Source organism: Leptidea sinapis, chromosome 29 (genome assembly GCF_905404315.1).
Source record: "Leptidea sinapis chromosome 29, ilLepSina1.1, whole genome shotgun sequence".
NCBI classification, from domain to species: Eukaryota; Metazoa; Arthropoda; class Insecta; order Lepidoptera; family Pieridae; genus Leptidea; species Leptidea sinapis.
This window is the reverse complement of record NC_066293.1, coordinates 6,244,454-6,268,500: the sequence shown is the minus strand read 5'-3', so window position 1 is coordinate 6,268,500 and position 24,047 is coordinate 6,244,454. Positions and strand designations below refer to the sequence as shown.

The window sequence follows — 24,047 nt, the reverse complement described above, 5'->3', positions numbered from 1 at the left end:
GACTCACCGTAAGCCCTCCTGACAGTTGGGCCCCTCGTCTATATACTCCTGTTACTCACACCACTCGTATGTCCCACCTAAAGTGTATCATAAAGGCGTGTGCACACACCGTAAGCACTCCTAACAGTTGGGCCCCTCGTCTAACAAATATACTCCAGTTACTCACACCGCTCGTATGTCCCACCTAAAGTGCATCATAAAGGCGTGTGCACACTCACCGTAATCCCTCCTGATAGTTGGGCCCCCCTCGCCTCACGAATATAGTGACGTTGTACTGTTTTAGCGCGTCCTTGTACGTCTCAATAGCAGTGATGATCCCGCGGAACGTGTCCGCCACGTTCGTGAAGTTCGCGATACCACCCCCAATTATCAACACCTACAATTTTCAAAGTCAAAGTTATATTTAAATTATTTTCATTGAGGGGGCAAAAGTTTATAACTTTAAGAGCCGACTTCACCATTGAAGTTAAACGAGATTACAGCACTTTAGAACTAAGCTTACGCCTGTAAATTACGTCTGTCAATATATCAATGATTGCACGTTTCATACAATCGAGTGAATCGCTTCTTCTAAGAGATTTCTGCTAGGCTCGAGTCAGGAGATATTGTTTTAGTCACAGTCTACTTTTATCGTGGTCATAATGCGCGGTTCTTGAACGCATTATGGCGGGCTAATGATATCTGAGTATATAAAATATTTATTTATTTATTTAAAACATTATAAAATCCACAGAACTTAAATTAGGTTATAATAATACTATTTTGTAGGACTTACATCTAATAACGGAATACAATATTTATAATAAGACATGATATTTGTGCGTGTGTGGTTTGGTGAGAGAGTGTGTGTGTGCATGTGTGTGTGTGTGCGTGTATTAATATATTAACCTTTCCATTTGGATGTTTATCCCTGCACATGAGGCTGAAGATAGTCTTGGCGTAGTCCGCGGTCTGGCTCTCGGTGGGGGCGCCGGAGTATTCACCGTAGTTAGCGAGCTCAGCAGAGCCCCCCAGGGCACACACTGTGTCTGTGTACACTACGGATGCCCCCCCACCGGCGACCATCGTCCAAATACGACCAGATTTGTTCAGGACTGTGAGCTGAAACATAAGTTTAAATAAAACACTTTAAGGAGCTGTTAATTTTAATGACAATAAGGAACGAGACTAGCAGGACGTTAAGTTTATACGCCCTGCCGATTACAATGCAGTTCCACTCGGGATTCTTGAAAACCCAATAATTCTGAGTGGCACTCAACTCTCTCATTTGCCCAGTAATTTCACTAGCTTTACACAGTTAGCACATTACTTGTTTCATGGCAGAAATAGGCGCCGTTGTGTTATCCATAATCTAGCTGGCTTCCTGCAAAGGCTCCTCCCACTAGTAAAACTGTGGGAGGTGAGACTGTGGTCTGTCTTACACTGGGGAAACCAAACACAATATCTCAAGCCAACTTAAAGAACAAATTGCGGATGAAATATAAAAGTTTTGGTAAAAGAGAATAGATTTCTCTCAAAATTTAATTGATCTAATAGTTTTGGACTTATCAACAATACCATTTAGAATTGCTTGCTAGATTGTCGGCTAGATTATGGGTACTACAACGGCGACTTTTTCTGCCATGAAGCAGTAATGTGTAAGCATTAATGTGTTTCGGTGGTAAGTGCTCCGAAGCTAGTGAAATTACTGGACAAATGAGACTTCATGGCTTATGTCTCATGATTAGTGACAAGTACAATTTTAGTGCCGCTCAGAATTTTTGTGTTTTTCAATTGTAATGAGCAGGGCGTATATATTACCATCAGCTGAACGTTCTGCTCGTCTCTTATTACCATAAAAAAAAAGATTAAACAAACCTTCAAGCTGGCTCCGCTCTTCGCGTCCAAGTCGGCGATGTGAGCTTCTTCGGGGTACGCGTCGCGTCCAAAAGGGGGTGGGAACTCGATACTCCCCCAGTGCTTGGCACAGATGAAGTCTGCAGTCTGGTCCAACTTCGCGGCCAAGTCCAGAAGGTATATCCTCTCGTTCGTGACAACGATTGGGTTTATCTCCATATACGTGAAATACAACTCCACGAATACTTTGTACAGCGAGAGAATGAAAGTCGTTAAGATTCTGAAATTAAAAGAAGACTAGTTTAAGGGCTATATTTTATCGGGACACCGTATAAACCCGAGTGTGTTCTCTTGCAACCAACCAACCAGAGGAAACATAGATGCGATGCCGGCCATTAAAGATTTTGAACATACCCATGTCGTATCATCCCGGAAACGCACAAGGAACTGTCATACGTGGTAGGGATGAGGGCTAAGAATACGCACATATCTACAAATTTGTACGGAATCCTCGGTGGATGAGTTGAAACTTGATACTTTATAGCGCAATATGAGACAGTGATCAATGCGGTAGAATTCGATGAAGCGAGGACTCTGTTTGATATTGGCGGGAAGTTATACATGATTCTATAGCAAAACATTTCGTAAGGCTGTATGTGATTGTCATTCTCGGTATAGACCTCTTATGGATTATACGACCATCATTGGTTCTATCCGTTTTTATTACCATTTTGTGTTTTAAAACTACATCAATCTCTATATTCCGTTTCCGTAGAAATAGCTTTCAATTGAATAATATGCCAAGATTCTGTATTCATAAAACTAACTTCATAAATTCAGTATTATAAAAAATAATACCTTTTAGTGGTTGGGGACTTAATATTCTTCAATAGATTTACTTCAATGTCTTCACCCGTTGGGAATGTGTCCACCGGAACCTAAAAAAAATAATAAAATTTTGATAAGTTATGTAAATACTTAACTTGAGCCTTCGACAAAGTTGATCACAACATATAGCCTCGTAAAGTGGAACAGTGTGGTATAAAAGGAATTACTACAGTAAGTTTTAATATATATAATCATAAGCATATGGAATCCAATAAGTTTTAAAACATTCATTGATTGATGAATCTGCCGAGTCAGTTAAATATCCCACTGGGATACCTAAGGGATCAACTCCGGGTCCCCTTTTGTTCCAACTGTTAAAAATGTTAATGACACGTCAGACAGTTTGCAGGCTCGACATAAGGTTGACGATGCACTCTTCGCCATCTGAATATTTCTCCACGCTGTGCTCTTCAAGAAATTTTCTCCAAAGTCAAAGTCAAGTCAAAAATATTTTATTAACATAAAATCAAAAGATTGCTCGTCAACGTCAATCACAAAAAATACAATTCAGAGGCATACATATTAATTACACAAAAGTTTAAGCATATACATACATATTTTTAAAATAATACAATCCATTCAAACAATATTTTCATATTGAACCATTTTGAAACTCCTAACAAAGCATTTCTTATTTCATCACACTGATCTTGCTGACGTTTGATTCTAAATAATAAAGATGTATCATCGGCAAACAAGACTATATGTTACTTGTTATTTATAAAATATCATATCATCAAAACCCCTTGGATCCACGTTGATATGAGATATATTAAAGGCAGTTCTTAGATTCGTATTTGTTGCAAGATAGTTTTGTTTCAGCCTAATCGAAAATCTGAGCAATTGCTAGAGATGTTTTTTTTTTCAGCAAACTGTACTTACGTCAAGTCTGACAGCCAGAGCATCAACATCACCAACATCCACGCCACCCTGATGATGGAACATAATGGTGTCCGACCGCCGGCCCGACTGAATGCACAGATACATCTCCTCATTCTGAAAATGGTACGAAAAGTGACAAATGCTCATGTTACGCAGCTAGCAGTTAAGGAGAGGACATATACTAAGACATACTTATACTTGTTTACGGCCTTCATTGTTAAGTCTTGTAAGAATTAGATCTGCTTATCAGGCTAGTGGCAATATCAGTGGAGGCTTGTTTGCTCTGCATAGAAATGAACAGTTGCAGACAACTGCGAACACTCACTAGTTTCTTCTCTGGCAAATGCTGGCTGAAAGGGCACTAAGCAAAATCTATTCTGTGCAGATTGTACCGCTATTAAAGATACCAAACTCATCTTCCTGGAGTGTGAGGTCATTGGTATGCCCTTTAGTCATCGTGATCATTGCCGTACAAGAAACAACTAGACTCACAAACAAAGATGGTCTGAAGCAAAACTCTGCCTACGCGTTTAGTTCATTTGTGTTTCGAACACGCTTTGAATACTACGCCACGCAATGACAAATTGTTCAGTGAAACACAGTCAAAATAACAGCATATCCAAACTTAAAAAGGATGTAGTATCGAATTTCAGGTAAGTTCCCCTTTAAATTAACTAAATTGTGTAATTAACGTTATAATCATTTGCTGAATAATTACATTTCTGAACAATAGAGCCATAAGATATCACAATTCATAATTACATTTACTTAACTTACTAATTAGTGTGTTAGAAATGTTATTTTATAAAATTATCACAATAATTAGAAATAACTATAATAGCATATAATATAATCTGAAATCATTAGTTAATTTATTTTATGTATTTTAGTTGGCACTACAGCAGTGCTAACTAACAGTTGGTAGCATCATCACGGTAGATCGTGCCTATGGGCGCAAATCGCCACCTACCGTCAATTGTTTGCAACTATTGATATTTATGTTTTAGTTTATCGTTAAAATGAATATATTATTATTGATATATCTGAAATATATAAGATTTAAATACAAATAGCTATTTGTAAACATAAAACTGTTATTTATAAAGGTCTAACTAATTTAATAGACACTGTTTTGACTGTTTGAATTGTTTGATTATGATATGTTCTATTTATTGTTAAAATACTTAATTGAAGTTAATGTTCAAATTAATTTGTATTAGAATTAATATCGTTATTCTGTATCAAACTTTATTATTTTATGCATTAAGTCTTTCTTAATTATATTTCGAAACTTGCTTGCAGCGCCATCTTCTTACTTCGTAATGTTTGTTCAAATTAAATGAACAAACTATTATATAAATCATTTGAAGTTATACAAATTCACTAATACATTTATTGAGCTGTATTTACGAATTATTTTACAACACCTAATTGTATTTGTGTTTTAAAAGAAGTTGTATCTACTCTGTTTCATCTATTGTACGGAAGCTATAAAAGCGGTTGTTTCATGTAAAGACGGTTCATATCTATACCAGCAGTTGTGCTTCAATAAACTGAGAAATTATTAGTGTTGTATTTCTTCATGGTGGAACCTGGTCAAGGAAACCCTGGCGTAACGCCGACATGCCCTATATAAGCCTGAGCGCTAAGTTCGAGTATGCATTACTTATTATCAATTGTCTGGGGACACTATGCCCTTATTCTCAGTGATTGTTGGAATTCTAAGTAGAAACTTTAAAATACAGATAAAATCGTTTTATTATATGCGTTCAAATTACCAACACCTTCTACAATCTTTTGCCGCTTAAAACCCTTTCGCGGTGGAAAGCCGGCTTTAAATAAAAACACGAAACTCTACCAGTGGGGAGGCTCCTTTGCACAGGAAGCCGGCTAGATTATGAGTACCACAACGGTGCTTATTTCTGCCGTGAAGCAGTAATGTGTAAGCATTACTGTGTTTCGGTCTGAAGGGCGCCATAGCTAGTGGGTTTATTAGGCAAATGAGACTTAATATCTTATGTCTCAAGGTGACGAGCGCAATTGTAGTGCCGCTCCTAATTTTTGGGTTTTTCTAGAATCCTGAGCGGCACTGCACTGTAATGTTATTAATATTTTCATAAAAAAAACACCTTCTACAATCATTTCCCGCTCAAAACCCTTTAGCGGCGGAAAGCCGGCTTTAAATAAAAACACGACACTTACCGCTGAGTGTTTGACAAACGGCTCCACAACGAACCGCCGCAGCTTGCCGCTGGCTGAGCCCACTTTCTGTTCTTTGCCCGTGTGCTCGCTCAGCCATTTTCTGACTTCCGATGCGTTTTTGTTCACCCCAACCAAGCCGAGTTTGCCCCGACGTTTTATCAATTGATCCGGCTTCACGACTAGTTGCTGAAATGATAGAAGTATACGTGAATAGAAGAAAAATGTGTGTGTGTACTTACTTATGCACGCAAGAAGTTATACATCTTTCTTGCCTAACGAGGCAAAAATCATTAGAATGATTTATTCCTCGTGCTATTCTATGTTTTTAGAAAGAACAATTTTGTAGAAGATTGCTTTGACAATTAAATTATTGAATAATAATGAATACGGCTGTACGGGCTTCAACCCTTTGCCTGAAACCAAAAAAAAAATAACGAATGACGCAAACGTCAGAAAATTTTAGGCGCGCATCTCCAAATGTCACTCTCATCATTTTTTCATAACGCGCCTAAAGCAGTATAACTTCAAAAAGAAGTATTTCTATTATTTTGAAACGGATGAATAGTATTTACACGCAAATACAAAAGATATAAAATAAAAATAAACTTAAGATATATATAAACAAGCAAAAAAAGAAAAAGATAACATTTTCTTTCATTAACGCGAGTGTTACACATTTAAATAAAACACTTCTAAAGGATTAAAACACGTGTAATTGTAACGGTTTTACATTAGGTGTTTGCGTAAAAGATACATTTTTATTTTAGTTAACCCGCGACGTTTCCTTTTATTTAAAAAGAAATAGACTGAAACATTTCTACTGTGACGTCACGCTAAATATTTAGATATAAAAAGCAAAACTTTTTAATGGTGGCAAACTAAAAGTAATGTGGCATAAAATATGATTATATTAATATTATAAACATACATACATATTACGTACTCTGTGAACGGCTGGATCACTTGGCGTTGCGTAGAGACGTCGCTTCATTGTGCGTCTTCTACCGCATTTATCACGGGGAGTGTTCCGAGGAGCTGTTTAACCTGATTCCTGCCGCCGAATTCCACCTTCGCACGACACGCCACAAGTTAGGATATCATCCCCACCATCTGGATGTGTGGCGGTCCTCCACAGTGCGGTATTCAAGGAGCTTTCTTCCACGTACTACAAAGCTGTGGAATCAACTTCCTTGTGCGGTGTTTCCGGGACGATACAACATTGGTACCTTCAAAAAAGCGCGTACACCGTCCTTAAAGGCCGGCAACGCTCCTGTGATACCTCTGGTGTTGCAAGAGATTGTGGGCGGCGGTGATCACTTAACAACAGGTGACCCGTACGCTCGTTTATCCTCCTATTCCAAAAAAAAAATACTTAAGTAAACTAATATAAATTTAAATTATTTAGTGTATCCATCTGATTTATATGACCATAATATGTTTGTAATTGTATACTCAGTGGCCACATGTAAATAAATAGGAATAAATATTGATAAGGGCTATATCTCACCGGGACACCATGGTGGCGCAACCAGTCGCCGCTACCATGGTGTGCTACCTGCGTGGTTGACTACAGAGGTATTGTGTCTTACTCACTCGGCCGCCATTCCGGCCGCCAGTAACGCTCTCAACTCATTGCGATGTGAGCTTACGATGGATAATATCGATATTCAAACTAGACCATCAAAATAAAATGGTAAGGCTAAACAATGATGATCCCATCAATGTTTTTATTTTTTATCTTAAACTTTCTTTACCTACTTACATACAGCAGTTGTGCTATCTCTTCGAGGTCCATTTAGATACTGTCTCAGTGTCACATCTTGACTGTTGTTTCTCAATATATTCTTGATAATGTAATGTATGTTCATAGGCACATAAGTGAATTTGCCAGAAACTGTCATAACCGTAATGTTAACACCAGGAACAGACATAAGCTTATAATGCCTACTACTCGACTAAGTCGAGTTAACAAGTCTTTTGTGGGGCGATGTATATGCTTTTACAACAGGATACCAGAGAATGTTCAAAACAAAAGTATTACGTAATTCAAAAGAATTGTTAAAAAACGTTTGTATGGTAAAGGTTACTATAACATAAATGACTTTCTTAATGATACCACAGATTGGGAATGGAGTGACCGCCCTCAGGCTATTAAATAATAAGTTTAATTGTACAATGTTACTTTAATTGTAAAACATATTTTTGATGAAAAGAAAAGCCCGCTGAGTTTGTTGCGCCCATTCTTCTCAGGCCTGAGGCATTCATTTTGGAATGGGTGGTAGTTTTTTCACTTTCACTAAGTGATTTCACATCCTATTTTGAATAAAAATATTTGAATTTGAATTTGTGGTGTCGTGACTCTAGTGTCTAGTTTGGTAGCTTACGGACACCACGGTGGCGCGATTGGTTGCGCCGCTATGGTGACTTAGACTTTACTCAGACTTCACATATAATACTTATTAGAGTGTATGCTTAGCACTACTTTACTACTGTGCTACTACATTGAGCTTTTAACTAAATCCATTCAATTTCTCTTATAAGATATACACAGCACTAATATTGCACAATACGTCAGCTGTATAGCTACAGATATACTGCTTTAAGGATTTCGGTGACGCGAACCCAAAGGATTTTCCCATACCAAAAAAGTGCCCAACGCGGATAAGGAAGTTTTGACTTAAGGCGCGGTCATACCTCAATATCAACAAAAATTGGTTTCTTAGAGAGTCTATTACAACATAACGCAATGAAAATATGCCGACGCAAAAAATACAGTGCACAAAGAAGGATTTAATGATAATTTTTAACGGAATAGAATATTTATAAACAATTTGTAATATCCAATAAAAAATTTGGAAGTTGCTTCCCAAAAATAAACTTTGGAGTCAAATAACTCCGAATTTTAAGCGATAACAATATACTCTTTTTAAAGAATTGAATAGAATTAGTACTTTTCTAAAACTTAAACCGAACAATTTTTCTATTTATTATATAAATTTTGAATAAACAAAAGAAAACCAGTAAAATAAATGCCCATTTGCTTAGCTTAGCCACATGACCAACACAAATAATGTAGGGTTGGTTGTAGCGTTTACAATCCTAGTCAGCCTTAACATAACAATAGAACTTACCTCCTTCGTTAGCCAAGGGTTTTTCCCGAGCTCGTCCTCCCAGATTGTGCTGTGCTCGAAGACAGCGAACCGACACGGCACCAGACCAGTCCCGGGTGCTATGTGCCTGAAATAAACAATACGAGTACATTAATTATCATAGTGTTTAGTTTAAACATCATTAAGAAACAAGAAAGGACCGAGAATAGAACCCTGTGGAACACCTATTCCCACAGGTTTACCCGAAGACCGTTTGCCATTTAGATCGACTATCTGAACTGTTTCGCTTAAATATGATTTTAACAGATTAAGTCTTAGACGAACAGAGCGTGCGAGTTACCAGTGGGAGGCTTCTATGCAGAGGATACCGGATTATTGCTACCAAAACGGAGAATCTTTTTCTGCAGTAAAGCAGTAATGTTGTAATAATTATTGTGTTTCGGTCTGAAGTGCGCCGTATAATGTTCAGAATAAGTAATATATTGGTTATGTTTTTGCTAATTTACAATTTTTTATGTTTATTCGTTTGAAGGATAGGATATTTTAATATCTACATTTATCATGTTGCATTTTAATTTGCCACTCGTCATTTGAGAATTTAACATACTATTTCGCTATATTGTAGGGTTCACATCAATTATTTTTAAAAAGGCATTTATTTTCTCAAAATTGATTCCTTTAGGATTCTTTTTGATGTCATTTCTATTATACTAGATACTACTACCGCTTCGGAAACAAATGGCGCTCTGAGAGAGAAGAGGCGGCGTAAGAAACTCTTTAATAATTATAAACTTCAATTAATTTTTCATTTTCAGATAAGACCGACATTTAATAGTTAGTTTTAGTTTTTTTGTAGTTTTTTTTTAATTGTACTTTTTCTTATCAAATCAAAATATTTTATTGTAAATAAATAAATTTTAAACAAAATAATATTTAGCAGTAAGAATACAGATAAAACAAATATTAGTATAACTATTCACCAGTGGGAGGCTCCTTTGCACAAGTTGCCGGCTAGATTATGGGTACCACAACGGCGCCTATTTCTGCCGTGAAGCCGTTATGTGTAAGCATTATTGTGTTTCGCTCTGAAAGGCGCCGTAGCTAGTGAAATTACTGGGAAAATGAGACTTAACATCTTATGTCTCAAGGTGACGAGCGCAATTGTAGTGCCGCTCAGAATATTTGGGTTTTTTCAAGAATCCTGAGCGGCACTGCATTGTAACATCCTGGTCGTCTCGTCCCTTATTATCATAAAAAAAGAGAGAAAATCGTCTCTACTGGAGATACAAAGAAAGAGAAAAATGGTAAGCGAATATATTGTATATACACAGTGTACGGATAAGGTGAGGTACCGTCGATAAGTTTATCGGGACAGAAAATACAACGACAGTTACGATTTTTATCTCAAGTATGCCACAAAGGGGATAGACTGAATATTGGGAACGGCCGTAAGAACACAGCGATTTCACCAATACATGTTACAGATAATACAATATGTCAAATAGATGTCAAAACTGTCATTGATAAGTATGGAAAAAGTCAATATAGTCAAAAAGGCAATAAGTCAAATGTCAATGTTTCTATTACGATAAATGACAGCACTTGTACGCGATCAAGTTATTATATTGAGCTCCCGATTTTTTTATGGAATAGGTGGACAAAGGAGCGTACCTGTTGTTAAGTGATCACCGCCGCCCATAATCTCTTGCAACACCAGAGGAATCACGGGAGCGTTGCCGGCCTTTAAGGAAGGTGAACACGCTTTTTTTGAAGGTACCCATGTTGTATCGTCCCGGAAACACCGCACAAGGAAGTTCATTCCACAGCTTTGTAGTACGTGGAAGAAAGCTCCTTGAAAACCGCACTGTGGAGGACCGCCACACATCCATGTAGTGAGGATGATAACCTAACTTGTGGCGTGTCTTGCGAAGGTGGAATTCGGCGGCAGGAATCAGGTTAAACAGTTCTTCGGAACACTCCCCGTGATAAATGCGGTAGAAGACGCACAATGAAGCGACGTCTCTACGCAACATTCGGTGGTAAAACAAATTCAATGGTATAATCGGGGCTAAAATTCAGCGATCAGCATTTAAACGCGTTTAGGCTAAAACTGCGGTTAGTAGTTACTAAATAGGTCACAAGGGGGCTGCTGCAAATGATCGCTGTGTTGATATTATACCTTTTAGTAACAAAGACTGCAACACAGGAACTTTAAAATCAAGAAGATCACTAAAAACAGTCGTATCCTTCTTGAATTATCTCTTTTACATGGGCTTTGTCACGGTTATATAGACTGTCAGGAACTTACCACTAAAACTTTAAATTATTGTACACCAAAAAGACGCTTTAGGCACACATGCTTATTTCCTATTCCTCTGGTGTCCTCAAATTACGCACAACATTCTATAATAACTCGATTAAATAAAACCTATAAGTTTGGTTCGGTTGATATTTTCCACCTCAATAAACTCAAATTCAAAAATGAGATATTATTAGGAATATTAGTTGAAACACAATTTTATTAAGATTGTTCATTTCATGTTAGTTAGACCTATCTTTTCATAGTTTAAATCCTGTGTTTTTATCACATTAAGACGAATACACACACAAACACACACACACATGCGCACATGTATATATACATTCATGGTGTTATACTGTGTCGATTGCTTAAAATTCAGGCCTTTAAAATGTTAATCCCTTTTGGCTGTCAGATCACATTTATATGTATTAATTAAATATTTTTAAGAGCTGTGGATTATCTATAAATAAATAATTTGTTAATTTTTTGTGTTGTTTTTTATACAAAGTCATTTTTCTATATTTCTTTAGTTCATGCGTTTTATATTATTATAAATAGCTTTGCTTCTATCGGGCGTCCCTAGACGGCACTGTTATTTTTGAAGTGATAACTTCTTATAGGAGGGTAAACGGCTCCGTAACGTAACGCGTTACGGCGCCAGTCTGTCTGGCTTCCCTTTCTCTCGCGCATACGGCAGCGGTAGGCAGGCTCCTTCTCTCTCACTCTAACCAATTGTTACTTTTATAAATAATTGTACTAATAATGTACATACATAAAATTTAAGTAATAACCCACGGACTAATAAAAAAAGACGGACTCCGCGCCGTGATATTTGCAAGTGAAGCACCTTTATGCTAGGGTGTGTGTTACACAATTTTATCTCCCTTAAATAATCATATATCCACAAATACTTTAATAGTATTGTTTTTACACTTTTTCACAACGCACAAAGTCATTTTTAAAAAAATTTATTGCGACGCAAACTGATCTGTCACAGACGATGGCAAATCTCATAATGGCGGCGCGGATCGGCTTATATTAGTGTGAGTGTGTGGGGCCATGTATTTACACGTTTTTTTTACCGGCTTGTTTTGGTGCCTCACTGTTATGTAAGGTGACACGGAGTCCTTATTTTATTACTCGTCCGTGTAATAACCTAAGCTTTTCTCAAGTTAAACAATTTCAATATTAAATACTTCGACTTATATTTCAGTTATCACTTCTGTCGGGCGTCCGATACGCACAAGTTTTTTTTATGTTTTTCAAGAGTGACCTTCGCCAATACTTTTTCGAATCTGCAGTATAAATGAATGTGTCCAATCTACTTCGCGTAAGGTTAAGCACGTTAAGTAGTCCGTTCACTTTCGCTCTCCTTTCAGTGTCACCTCCATACTTTCCATCTGTTGTAAACTCCGCAAGTACAAAACAATCTATTAACTTCCGCAAAGAAAAACAGTACAAATACAGAAGGTCTATTACTTTATTGTGCATGACAAGCTACGTCTTACACTCGCGATTTGTATGTCACTTTGTGTTAGTGTGTATGCATTGCACAAAATAGACCTGTCTATCTAGACGTATAAATGATATTATTATACAATAATAGTGATCTAACTCAAACATTTTAAATAAATAATTAAATATTATAATTATTTTTTCACACATTACTGCCAAAATAGCTTGCACGGAAAGAAAATAAAGGAAGTTCATAATTTTTTTACCTCTAAGTCTTTTTTAGTTGTATTATTCTGTGTGGTTTGTGTTTATTATTAATAAAGTTTTCATTCATTCATTCATAATATCAGTGTTAGGAAAACACGTCCTAACGTTTGCTGAGAACTTTCCTTTTTGCGAATCGCGCTGCTTCCTCGTTTGTTATCATTCTAGTTATTAAATAATCCTTACATGTTTTAAAGCATTATTATCTCTTTCTTTATTGTTTTTTAACATTTGTATTGTTATTTTTTCTTTTCTTTATATAATGTTAATTATTCATATCTATTGTGGGTACTTGTAAAAAATTTCGTGGCAGTTTTTCGCAAATAAAAAATTATTATTATTATTATTTTCATCGTTTAGCTTCAAAAATAAATATAAGAGCTGCCGTACACGAACTGCTTGGCGTTGCGTGCAACAGTGGGGGCACCGCGATACGTACGAAACGCAACAATCTCCAAAGATTTGAAAACTGAAAATTTAGACGCCTTCGTAAGAAGGATTACAACAGACATGTTCCGGCGAACAGACGCCTCGTCACACTCTCATCTGGTGGGAATTGCCCCGCTACATGCAAGACCCCCAGATGAGGAGGGTAGACGAAAAATGAAGGCGTACTCAAGGGACTGCGTAACTGAAGAGGAGGATGAAAACTCCACAAGACCCCGGAAAAGGCGAAAACTGACAGACTAAGCTACGAGCTAAGGCACAAAAAAAAATCGTTGTGCCCCAAGCAAGTAGCGACGACCCTAAATATCATCAAAAGACTCTCCCAACGTCTTGGGAGAAGAACAGCCAGGGTATAGGGCTCTGCCCTGACACGCTCCTTCCGCCCTCACACAGGGGGAAAACTCTACGACGGACTGCTTCAAGCAGTTGAGACCGACTGCTTGAAGCCGCGACCGCACGGTGAACTATCGTCATTAAATCGCTGCCGTATACACGACCGCTGGAGCAGCCGCGACGGCTTCAAGCCGACAACTTCATGAAATTTCATTGTGCCGTCGAGGCTCGCGAGCGGACTGCTCGAGCCGTTGTCTACGCTGGAGCAGTCGACAGCTCTCCGACCTCCCCGAATGATGGAATTGTTAAATTTAAATAAATTGCTAAACCCAAAATTATCTCTTTTGACGTCGCCGCCGTCGTCTCCGCTTGAACAGCAACAAAAGCAGTGCTTCCACAGAATCGGTTGGTAGCGACAGCTCGAGCAGTCAACAACCGACCACTCGAGCAGTCCGTGTACGTCGCTCAGCCGTTAACTGCTCGAGCAGTCCGTGTATGGCCGCCCTAAGACTGTCAAAATAGGACTCACCTGTTGATTAGATCTTTGCCAGCGGCTTCATAAATGGCCTTCGAAGACATCTCGTGTTACTGCTTGCTTCTTGAATTTGATTTCTGTAAAAAGAAAAAAATATATAATATTGACAAATTTGACAAAAATTACTAAACATGCCCTAAACTGGGCACAGCCTATACTATGGGTACAAGGCAACGATATATTTAATACAATATACTTATTTAAACATACATTAATACATATAAACATTCATGACTCGGAAACAAACATCCATATTCATCATATAAATGATTGAACCGACCGGGATTCGAACCCGGGTATAAATAGGTAAAGAAAAATATAATTACGACATTTAATAGTTATATTTAGTAACCATTATAATAATTCTATTAAATTTCATGACACACTTGTTTCGTACATATTCTGGAATCATGATGCAAAAGCATGTACATCGCCCAGTAACAGACGTAGTACTAACAAGAAAGAAAGAAAATGTTATCTGTAAATATATCAAACTTAAATATCATCAGCTAAAATATCGATTCCACTCTTTTGGTGCCATAGTAACAAATGATGAGGACAATTTACTTAATATGTAGTTTAAAAATGTTTTTGAAGTGATAACTTCTTATAGGAGGGTAAACGGCTCCGTAACATAACGCGTTACGGCGCCAGTCTGTCTGGCTTCTCTTTCTCTCACGCATACGATATTCTTAAAATCGATATTCGATAAATCGTGGCATTAGTCGTGTCGAATCCTACTCTTGGTTACATCGTATTCAATGTCGAAACGATGATTGTACGAACGAAACATTCGATATTATCGGTCCTAACCCTACTTTTAGTTGAAAATGTCAGAGACGAATATTCGAATTTCACAAATAATCAATTAACGTCACTTTTACGATAATCTCGACGACACCTTCTTGGCTGTCGATGCTATTATCGTTTCAAGTTGTATAGATATATTTGCCATACAATATACATACTTAATAAATATTATTGAAATAATTATATGTGATTTACTATTCAACAGGATTTTTTTACTACTACGTCATTTAAGTCATTTTGTTGATCGTTTATGCGTAGAAATAATGCAAATGGCCGCCTGAGAAATAGGAAGTCGACGAGAAGGGTTGAGTTAATTTTTTTTACATTTTATTTTCTGCGAGTTTTGTATTATTTATTCAATTTTAAATGGTCATATTATATTCACTACCTATTTTTTTAACATTTACATTATGTGTTAACGATACCAAATTGGTGGTGCAGAGTCTGGCATGGTCCTTAGCGCCTAAACTATGTTTTAACTTTTGACACTTAACAGCGACGTAGCACAGATAATGTTTAGGTTTGAACATATTTCATTCACACTAACATCGTAAAAAAATCAAAATATTAGTCTATGGTAACGATAAACGATAAGGAATTCGAACATTTGTTAGAGTTAGTTGCGATATATTCGGAGTATTATCGTATCGTTCCGAATGAATCGTTGTCGATTTTGCGAGTAGACCTCCTGGTTTTATAATAATACGAATAATGGACATACACAAAATTCTAATGAACATAATATTCAAAGAATAGTTAGGAATAAAATATATTTTATAGTTATAAATATATTTTAATAATAAATAACTTTTTCATTACTCATACTCGGAAAGTAATGTTGTTTTGATCTGATTATTGGGTGGAAAATGCTGCTTCCCTCCATAGAGAGGGAAAAACTCATACAAATTACTTCCCACCTAAGGGCCGGAATGAACTTTGAAAATAAAACTGCTGTCAGCTGTGAAGAGTTTTATGTTTTTTTTTATGATAATAAGGAGACGAGCAGGACGTTCAGCTGATGCTAATGGATACGCCCTGCCCATTACATGCAGTGCCGCTCAGGATTCTTGAAAAGCTCAAAAATTCTGAGCGGCACTACAGTTGCGCTCGTCACCTTGAGACATAAGATGTTCAGTCTCATTTGCCCAGTAATTTCACTAGCTACGGCGCCCTTCAGACCGAAACACAGTAATGCTTACACATTACTTCACGGCAGAATTAGGCGCCGTTGTGGTAACCATAATCTAGCCGGCATCCTGTGCAAAGGAACCTCCCACTGGTAAAAAATTTAACAAATAAAAAAAAATCTGCGGCCATGTGACTTTCTAAACAGCCAGTGTGAACTTAGAGCAAACTTCTTTGAGCGATAAGCCACAACAATTACGCGGTGAGTTCCATATTTAAAATTTAAAAAGTCGACGTTAATTATCCTAATTTGACAATTCATTTTAAATAGGTACTACTAATATTATATATATTATCAATAAATAGTTTATATAAACAACTACTCTTATTTTCCTCATATGAAATGAAAAAAAGCGTGTTTAACTAGTAAGACTAGTTTAAGTTTTATGTATGCACTTTTATAAATAAAGTCCCAGCCACTGTTCAGGCATTATATGTAAATAAATGTTTTATAAAAAAATGGCTCAGTCGTAAATCCTATTACTCCACAGCTGAATATCTAGGTGATCGGACAGCCTGGGACTAGATTATGATTATTTCTTTAGCGATAGAAATGACTGTACGATATTGTATATTTTTATTGGAAAGAGCGCAAAAAAAGAAAAGAATGCTGGGAGAGTTTCTAGCGCCGCTTCTTCTCTCTCAGAGCGCCATTTGTTTGCGAAGCGGTAGTAGTATCTAGTAGTTATTAGAAATGACATCAAAAAGAATTCTTAAGGAATCAATTTTGAGAAAATGAATACCTTTTATGCCTTTTTATGACTTCATTCGGGTGTCCCGAGAAATACACGTTTTTGAAGTTATACTTCTTTTGGCGCGTTATAAAAAAATGATGAGAATGAAATTTTAAGATGCGCGCGCATCACTGTAACACAAAAGTAACAGGGTGAAGGTGGTTCCTAAAATTTTCTGACGATTGCGTCATTCGTTACTTTTTTTTTGGGTATCTTCGTCCATTATTAGGACAGGCAAAGGGTTCAAGCCCATACAGCCGCGTACATCAATTAAATTTCTTTCTAAAACCGTCGAATAGCAAGAGGAACAAATCATTTTAATGATTATTGCTCCGTTACTCCAAAGAAGTATATTAACTTCTTGCGTGCATACATATTAGTACACACACACATTTTTTTTTTCATTTTTATCGCCGCAAGTCTGAAAACTATCACGCCCTATGACGTTTGCTAGTGATAACTGAATCACGAATTCGACATTAATAATTTAATTGAATACGAGCAGCTGGCGACAGCAGTAAAAAAAAGATCGGACTTATAAGTGTGAACCGGACTTGCCAACCGAGGGTTCCGTACACATTATTAGGTACCTACCTACTCTTGGTGGCTGGATGATCTTGTTACCGGGAGATCTGCTTGATGTGTTTTTTATTATTATTATTTCCTTTAAAGTTTCACACACACAAAGCAACTATCATTACAGGTATTACCTAATGCGACAGTTACAAACAAACAAGAATAACAAACACAGCAAACAACAATCAAATCAAACTAAAACTAATCATACAATCAAACTACATTACATTACAAATAATATATCACACCAGAAATAGAAAAAACTTAAACATACTACTATTTACCATAACATACTACATATAACAATACCCTTGTGAGATCACTCCACGTACACTCAAAAATGTCCACTTTGTTGTGGAGTTCATTTATATGGCGAAGAGCTCTAGTTAAAGTTATTATATATTTTATTTTATGAAATGCTCACATAATGCCTCTATTTATTTATTTACGGTATGTGTGGATTGATGCATCTACTATACCCAATAACTCTTGTGTTTATAAGTATTAATTTACTTTTTTTTATTAGACTTACTAGTGTGAGCCTTTCAGTTTTTGACATTTGAGTTTTTTTGTTGCATCACTTTGCATATATTGTAATCGAAATGATTTGTAAAACAATTAAAATGTAAATCTTGACTTAAAAGAGTGGCAATGAGTTTCTTGCTACTTCTTCTCGTTAGCTCAAACCTTTACGAAGTAGCGATAAATTCAATAAGAAACAATTTTTTTTTGAGATTCATTAGTGTCATTTTCGTGACCTACATGAATAAAGTGTTTTTGAATTTGAATTTACCTAAACTTATATAAAAGGGAAGTAAGTTTAACATTGGGAGGCTCCGTTGCACAGGGTGCCGGCTAGATTTTGGGTACCACAACGGCGCCTATTTCTGCCGTGAAGCAATCATGTGTAAGCATTATTGTGTTTCGCTCTGTAGGGCGGCGTGGCTAGTGAGAGTGACAAGAGCAATTATAGTGTCGCTCAGTATTTTTGGATTTTCCAAGAAACCTGAGCGGCACTGCATTGTAATGGGCACGGCGTATCAATTACCATCAGCTGAACGTCCTTCGAACTAGAACTCTCGTCTAGTCCCTTAGTCGTAAATTGTACTTATTAAGCCTTTACATACGATACCCCACATGACAAGGTATATACCTTTTTGATTTAAGTTTTAAATCGAAATTTGTACTGACGTTAATTGCATATAGACTCAGTTTGTCTATGACTCAATCACAAATATAAAAAGACTTTTCCCTATACATACTTATAAGCTGCTTGTAAATAAATAGGGCGGTATTATTTGCCAAATTTCAGAGTTGTTATAATCTAAACGTATATAAATAAAATTGGAGTGTTTTTGTAATATTGAAATAACCGTTTTTTACTAAATGTATATGAATATATATACGGTACACCAAAATAATCTTTTTTACAAATTTTGTCTGTCTGTCTGTTTGTTCCGGCTTATTCAAATTCAATTCAAAATTCAAATTCAAATATTTTTATTCAAAATAGTATTTAAAATCATTTATTGAACGTCAAAATCTACCACCCATTCAAAAGAGACTGCCTCAGACCTGAGAAGAATGGGCGCAAGAAACTCAGCGGGCTTTTTCTTTTAATATAAAATATGAATTACAATGTAATATCGTACAATAAACATTTATAATTAAAGAGCCTGAGGGTGTTCGCTTTATTTCCCAGTCCGTGGTGGCATTAAGAAAATCGTTTATGCTATAGTAACCTTTCCCATACGTTTTTTAACAATTCTTTTAAATTTCGTAACACATTTGTTTTGTACATTTTCTGGGATTATATTGTAGAAGCATATACATCGCCCAACAAAAGACTTACTAACTCGATCCAACCGAGTAGTAGGCATAACAAGTTTATGTTTGTTCCTCGTGTTAACATTATGAATGTCACAGTTTTCTAGAAAATTCCTCAATGTGCTTATGAACATACAAAACATTATCAAAAATGTATTGAGAAGCAACAGTCAAAATGTTTATTTCTTTAAATTTTTCTCTTAATAATTCTTTAGGACCTAGGTTATAAATCTTATCTCTGAAATGGCTGGACTGATTTTCACGGGACTTTATTGGCAGGTAGCTGGTGTAATAAGGAGTAACTTAGGCTACGTTTATTTTAGAAAAAATATTTTATTTAAAAAAAATAAAGTAATCTTGCAATGTCCAAGAATCGGTCCAACTATAAAAATAATTAATATAGCCAAACAAGTCAGCTAGTCTCATTTATAAAATTCTCGTGTCGCGGTGTTTATTACCAAACTCCTCCGAAAACTGATTTGTATGAAATTTTGTGTTTTTTTTTTTAAATAAAAATAAGGGACAAGACGAGCAGGACGTTCAGCTGATGGTAATTGATACGCCCTGCCCATTACAATGCAGTGCCGCTCAGGATTCTTGAAACCCCCAAAAATTCTGAGCGGCACTACAACTGCGCTCGTCACCTTGAGACAAGATGTTAAGTCTCATTTGCCCAGTAATTTCACTAGCTACGGCGCCCTTCAGACCGAAACACAGTAATGCTTACACATTACTGCTTCACGGCAGAAATAGGCGCCGTTGTGGTACCCATAATCTAGCCGGCATCCTGTGCAAGGGAGCCTCCCACTGGTGTGTTTATCGGGTAGGTCTGAGAATCGGCCAACATCTATTTTTCATACCGATCAATGATAATACCCACATATATTTTTTAATTTTTTGACAAAATTAATTATTTTTATTTCATTATGATTCATCATTAAATAATACATACAACTGCAAATTTTATGTATACCATATATTTGGTAGGTCTGATAATCGGTCGTCATCTATTTTTATACCCCAACTTTTTTTTTAATTACTTCATATGACAATAGAACGTTTGTTTCAGCTAAGTACCCTATAAACATTGATTCACTTGAGTGTGTCGACATAAACTGCGAACAAAATCTTTTTAGGTTAATTTTGAAGTTTGATTTTTCCACAGCTTTAAGAGACTGCAAACTTGAGTACATCGTTTTAATTTCACGTAATATAATATAATAATAATAAGATTGACACAATTTTTACACAAATTATCTTGGCCCAAGTTAAGCATCAACAGCCTGTGTTATGGGTTACAAGACAATGATATATTTAATACAATATACTTACTTAAACATACATAAATACATTTAAACATCCATGACTCGGAAACAAACATCCATATTCATCATATAAATGCTTGCACCTACCGGGATTCGAACCCGGGACCTCTAGCTTAGTAGGAAGGATCGCTAACCACTCGGCTATACAGTCGTCTATCGTAATCGACATTAATAAGCTAAAAATAATAATTTGATCACGATAAGAAAATCAAATAAGGCAAATTTGAAATCAGATAAACTGCGAGCAAAGATTAAGGTTAAACGAACATTAACATTCTCGTAACAATATATTAAATCATAATACCTACATAGATTTTTTAGTGTACAACTGAGAAAAAAGGCAAAGGTAACCACACCATAAAGCCAACATTCGTACCATGTATTTAATATTTATTTATTTATTTATTAAAGCACACCACATCATTTACAATACAATTTTCTTAATCTTATGTTACAATTATTAGTTCTAAAGTATACGACAATTATGGTGAACATAAAAATTACAAAAAATACTCCCTAATTACTTCTGAAAAATAGAACTAATACTATCTAAGCTATAATAAGAACAAAATAAAAAATTAAAGTAAAAATTATAACTTTAACTTAAAATAAGACGATAAAAAAAAAACTACTTATTTGACAAATGCAGATTGAGTACCAGCTAAGTGTTCAACTACACTTTCTTTAAACCCGACCAGTCCACCACGGAATATATCAAGTTCTGAATTGGTATCGTTTAACTTATTTTACTCACGAAGAATTCGAGCGAGAGGCGCCTGAACTCCCAGGTTGGTTTTTACAGAAGGAACTTGGAAGATTCTCTTGATTATGAAACTTGGGAATAAATATGGGACATTGGTAATGAAAGTATTATTTAAAACAAAAAGCGTTCCATTTATAATTCCAAATACAAATTCCCGCGCACGGACAAGCAAAGCGCGCACATATGACATAAAATATAAAAACTTTTTGTTAACCAGTCGCCGACTGTTCGGAATTCAAATTTCGCGCGCACAAACAGCTGTGCGGGCGTTGCCAGCGATTGGCCGGTCGGCATGGTGTGGCATCGAACGATACACAGCGTCATAATGACCACGCAAGTCATTGACCATCGCGGTATAATTTGCAATACTGAGATTTTTCTGAGGCCGACATTGAGAAGGTAGTAACCACGTTTTAATATCTATGTTACCTGTCTGTTGTTTATATTTGATTACCGCATAATTCAACGTGACAATTTACTCACGTAAATAATCTCATAAAGTAGTATAATTTATATTAGAGACTAGCTGATACCCGCGCCTTCGTCCGCGTACACACATGAGGTAGTGCTTATATAAATTGTTATCAAAGAGGAATTAAAATTGTAAATACTACAACTAATTTAGTTTAGTATAAAACGTTGAGTTACGGATTTGACATAAGTTTGATATTGTTATTACTGTGTCATGGCGACGAAGTATAATCCGGCGAAGTTTGAAAGCGAACAGTTGCTTAAAAAGTAGTGGATTTCGGCTATCTCCGTTTTTTACCAGATTATGGCCGTCATGTCAGATAACAATCACTGCACGTTTCATACAATCGCTTTTTACTTACAGAGTTTCGCTAGGCTGATTGTTATTTTTCAAAAAACTAAATAATTAATGAATCAAGAAATCGCCAAAAGAACGCATAATTGATACTATTTCTTAACAGTTTGTATAAAGCTTTTAATTATACAAAAAAATATTATATATTTACAGAATCACGGACTAGTAACAAAATAAAGACTCTGTGTCACCTTACACAACAGTGTAGCACCAAAACAAGCCGATTAACGTGTAAATACATAGCCCCACGCATACACTTACACTAACACAAGCCGATCGGCCGCCATTATGAGAATTGTCATCGTCTGTGACGGATCATCGGACACTTATGAATGTCAAAAAGAAAAATTTTTTCTTATTGAATCCACTGCTTCTTCGCAAAGGGCTGAGCTAATGAGAAGAAGTAGCAAGAAACTCACTATGTATATCAATCACTTTGTGTTAGTGTGTGCATTTATCAAAATAGAGGTCAACTGCCAACCGCAATTTATCGACGTTTTCATTTAATAATTGCTTCAAAATGGCGTCGTTGCTGTACCCAGATATGGTACAAGAAGCCTGGTAAGAACGAGGGGCCAATAAAAAAACTAATGTATTATATAAATATAATTGAAGGACAATATCGAGAATACGTATTTAATTGAATATATAAATGACATGAATAATTTATCATAATAATTAATCATTTGTACGTTACTTCCGCACGCTAATACCGACTGTGATTTTTTTATACAATAAGGGACGAGACGAGCTGGTGGTTCAGATGGTAATTGATACGCCCTGCCCATTACAATGCAGTGCCGCTCAGGATTCTTGAAAAACCCCCCAAATTCTGAGCGGCACTACAATTGCGCTCGTGTCCATGAGACATAAGAAGTTAAGTCTAATTTGCCCAGTAGTAAAACTAGCTACGGTGCCCTTCAGACTGAAACACAACAATGCTTACACATTACTGCTTCACGGTAGAAAAAGGCTCCGTTGTGGTACCCATATTCTAGCCGGAATCCTGTGCAAAGGAGCCTCCCACTGGTAAATGCCCTTAGTCGCCTCTTACGACACCCTTGGGCCTGAGACTTGCCTATTATTTTTATGCGCTATTTTTATACGCGCGCTGTAAATACAAATAAGCGGACGATTAGAACGACTCGGGTACGATAAAGGCTAAAATCTTATATAATTTATACATCCAGATAGACTGTGACAGCTTTGAACAAATTGAAAAAAATAGCGGCTAACAGTTAACCTCTATTTTCAGCATCGCAATAAAATGATATACATATCGCCAATGTAAGACATAGCTTGTCTTGCACAGTAAAGTAATAAACCTGGCCTGTTATCATACGTTGCCTAACAGCAAGGAGCTGTAGACGTATAGATTATCTGAAATAAAACGCCACGACGCTTTTGTATTAATTCCTCAGGTGCTCACTTCACATCTGGTGACCCGTACGAGCATTTGTTCCCCTGTCCCATAAAAAAGTGGTGAAAATTACATGCATACATCATTAACATACATTAAGCGGCAATACTCACAATCAGGCAAATTATACGCGTCTACGTTCGTTCTGTGTTATGACCGCGCTTTGAATACAGAGCCACGCATTGACATTTAGTGAAAAACTGACCAAATCACAGCACATACAAACTTAAAAAGGACGGAGTGTCGTATGTTAGATAAGTTCCCCTTCAAATTAACAAAAATGTGTAAATAACTTGACGTTTTTAATCATTTTGCTAAATAATTACA

At 36.3% G+C, this 24,047-nt stretch overlaps 1 protein-coding gene across 2 annotated transcripts in view; it reads right to left on the bottom strand.

Annotated features, from left to right (window-relative positions):
* LOC126973453 (ATP-citrate synthase) overlaps positions 1-24,047 on the bottom strand; it is a 96,202-nt gene that overhangs the window by 28,121 nt on the left and 44,034 nt on the right. For both annotated transcript variants that reach the window (XM_050820717.1, XM_050820716.1), the window contains exons 2-9: positions 14,249-14,331; positions 8,940-9,045; positions 5,809-5,994; positions 3,607-3,720; positions 2,695-2,774; positions 1,858-2,116; positions 889-1,101; positions 219-376 (exon numbers count right to left, since the gene is read on the bottom strand). In XM_050820717.1, the coding sequence (XP_050676674.1) occupies positions 219-376; positions 889-1,101; positions 1,858-2,116; positions 2,695-2,774; positions 3,607-3,720; positions 5,809-5,994; positions 8,940-9,045; positions 14,249-14,298 (1,166 nt within the window). In that variant the 5' untranslated portion in view covers positions 14,299-14,331. The remainder of the gene's footprint in view (positions 1-218; positions 377-888; positions 1,102-1,857; positions 2,117-2,694; positions 2,775-3,606; positions 3,721-5,808; positions 5,995-8,939; positions 9,046-14,248; positions 14,332-24,047) is intronic.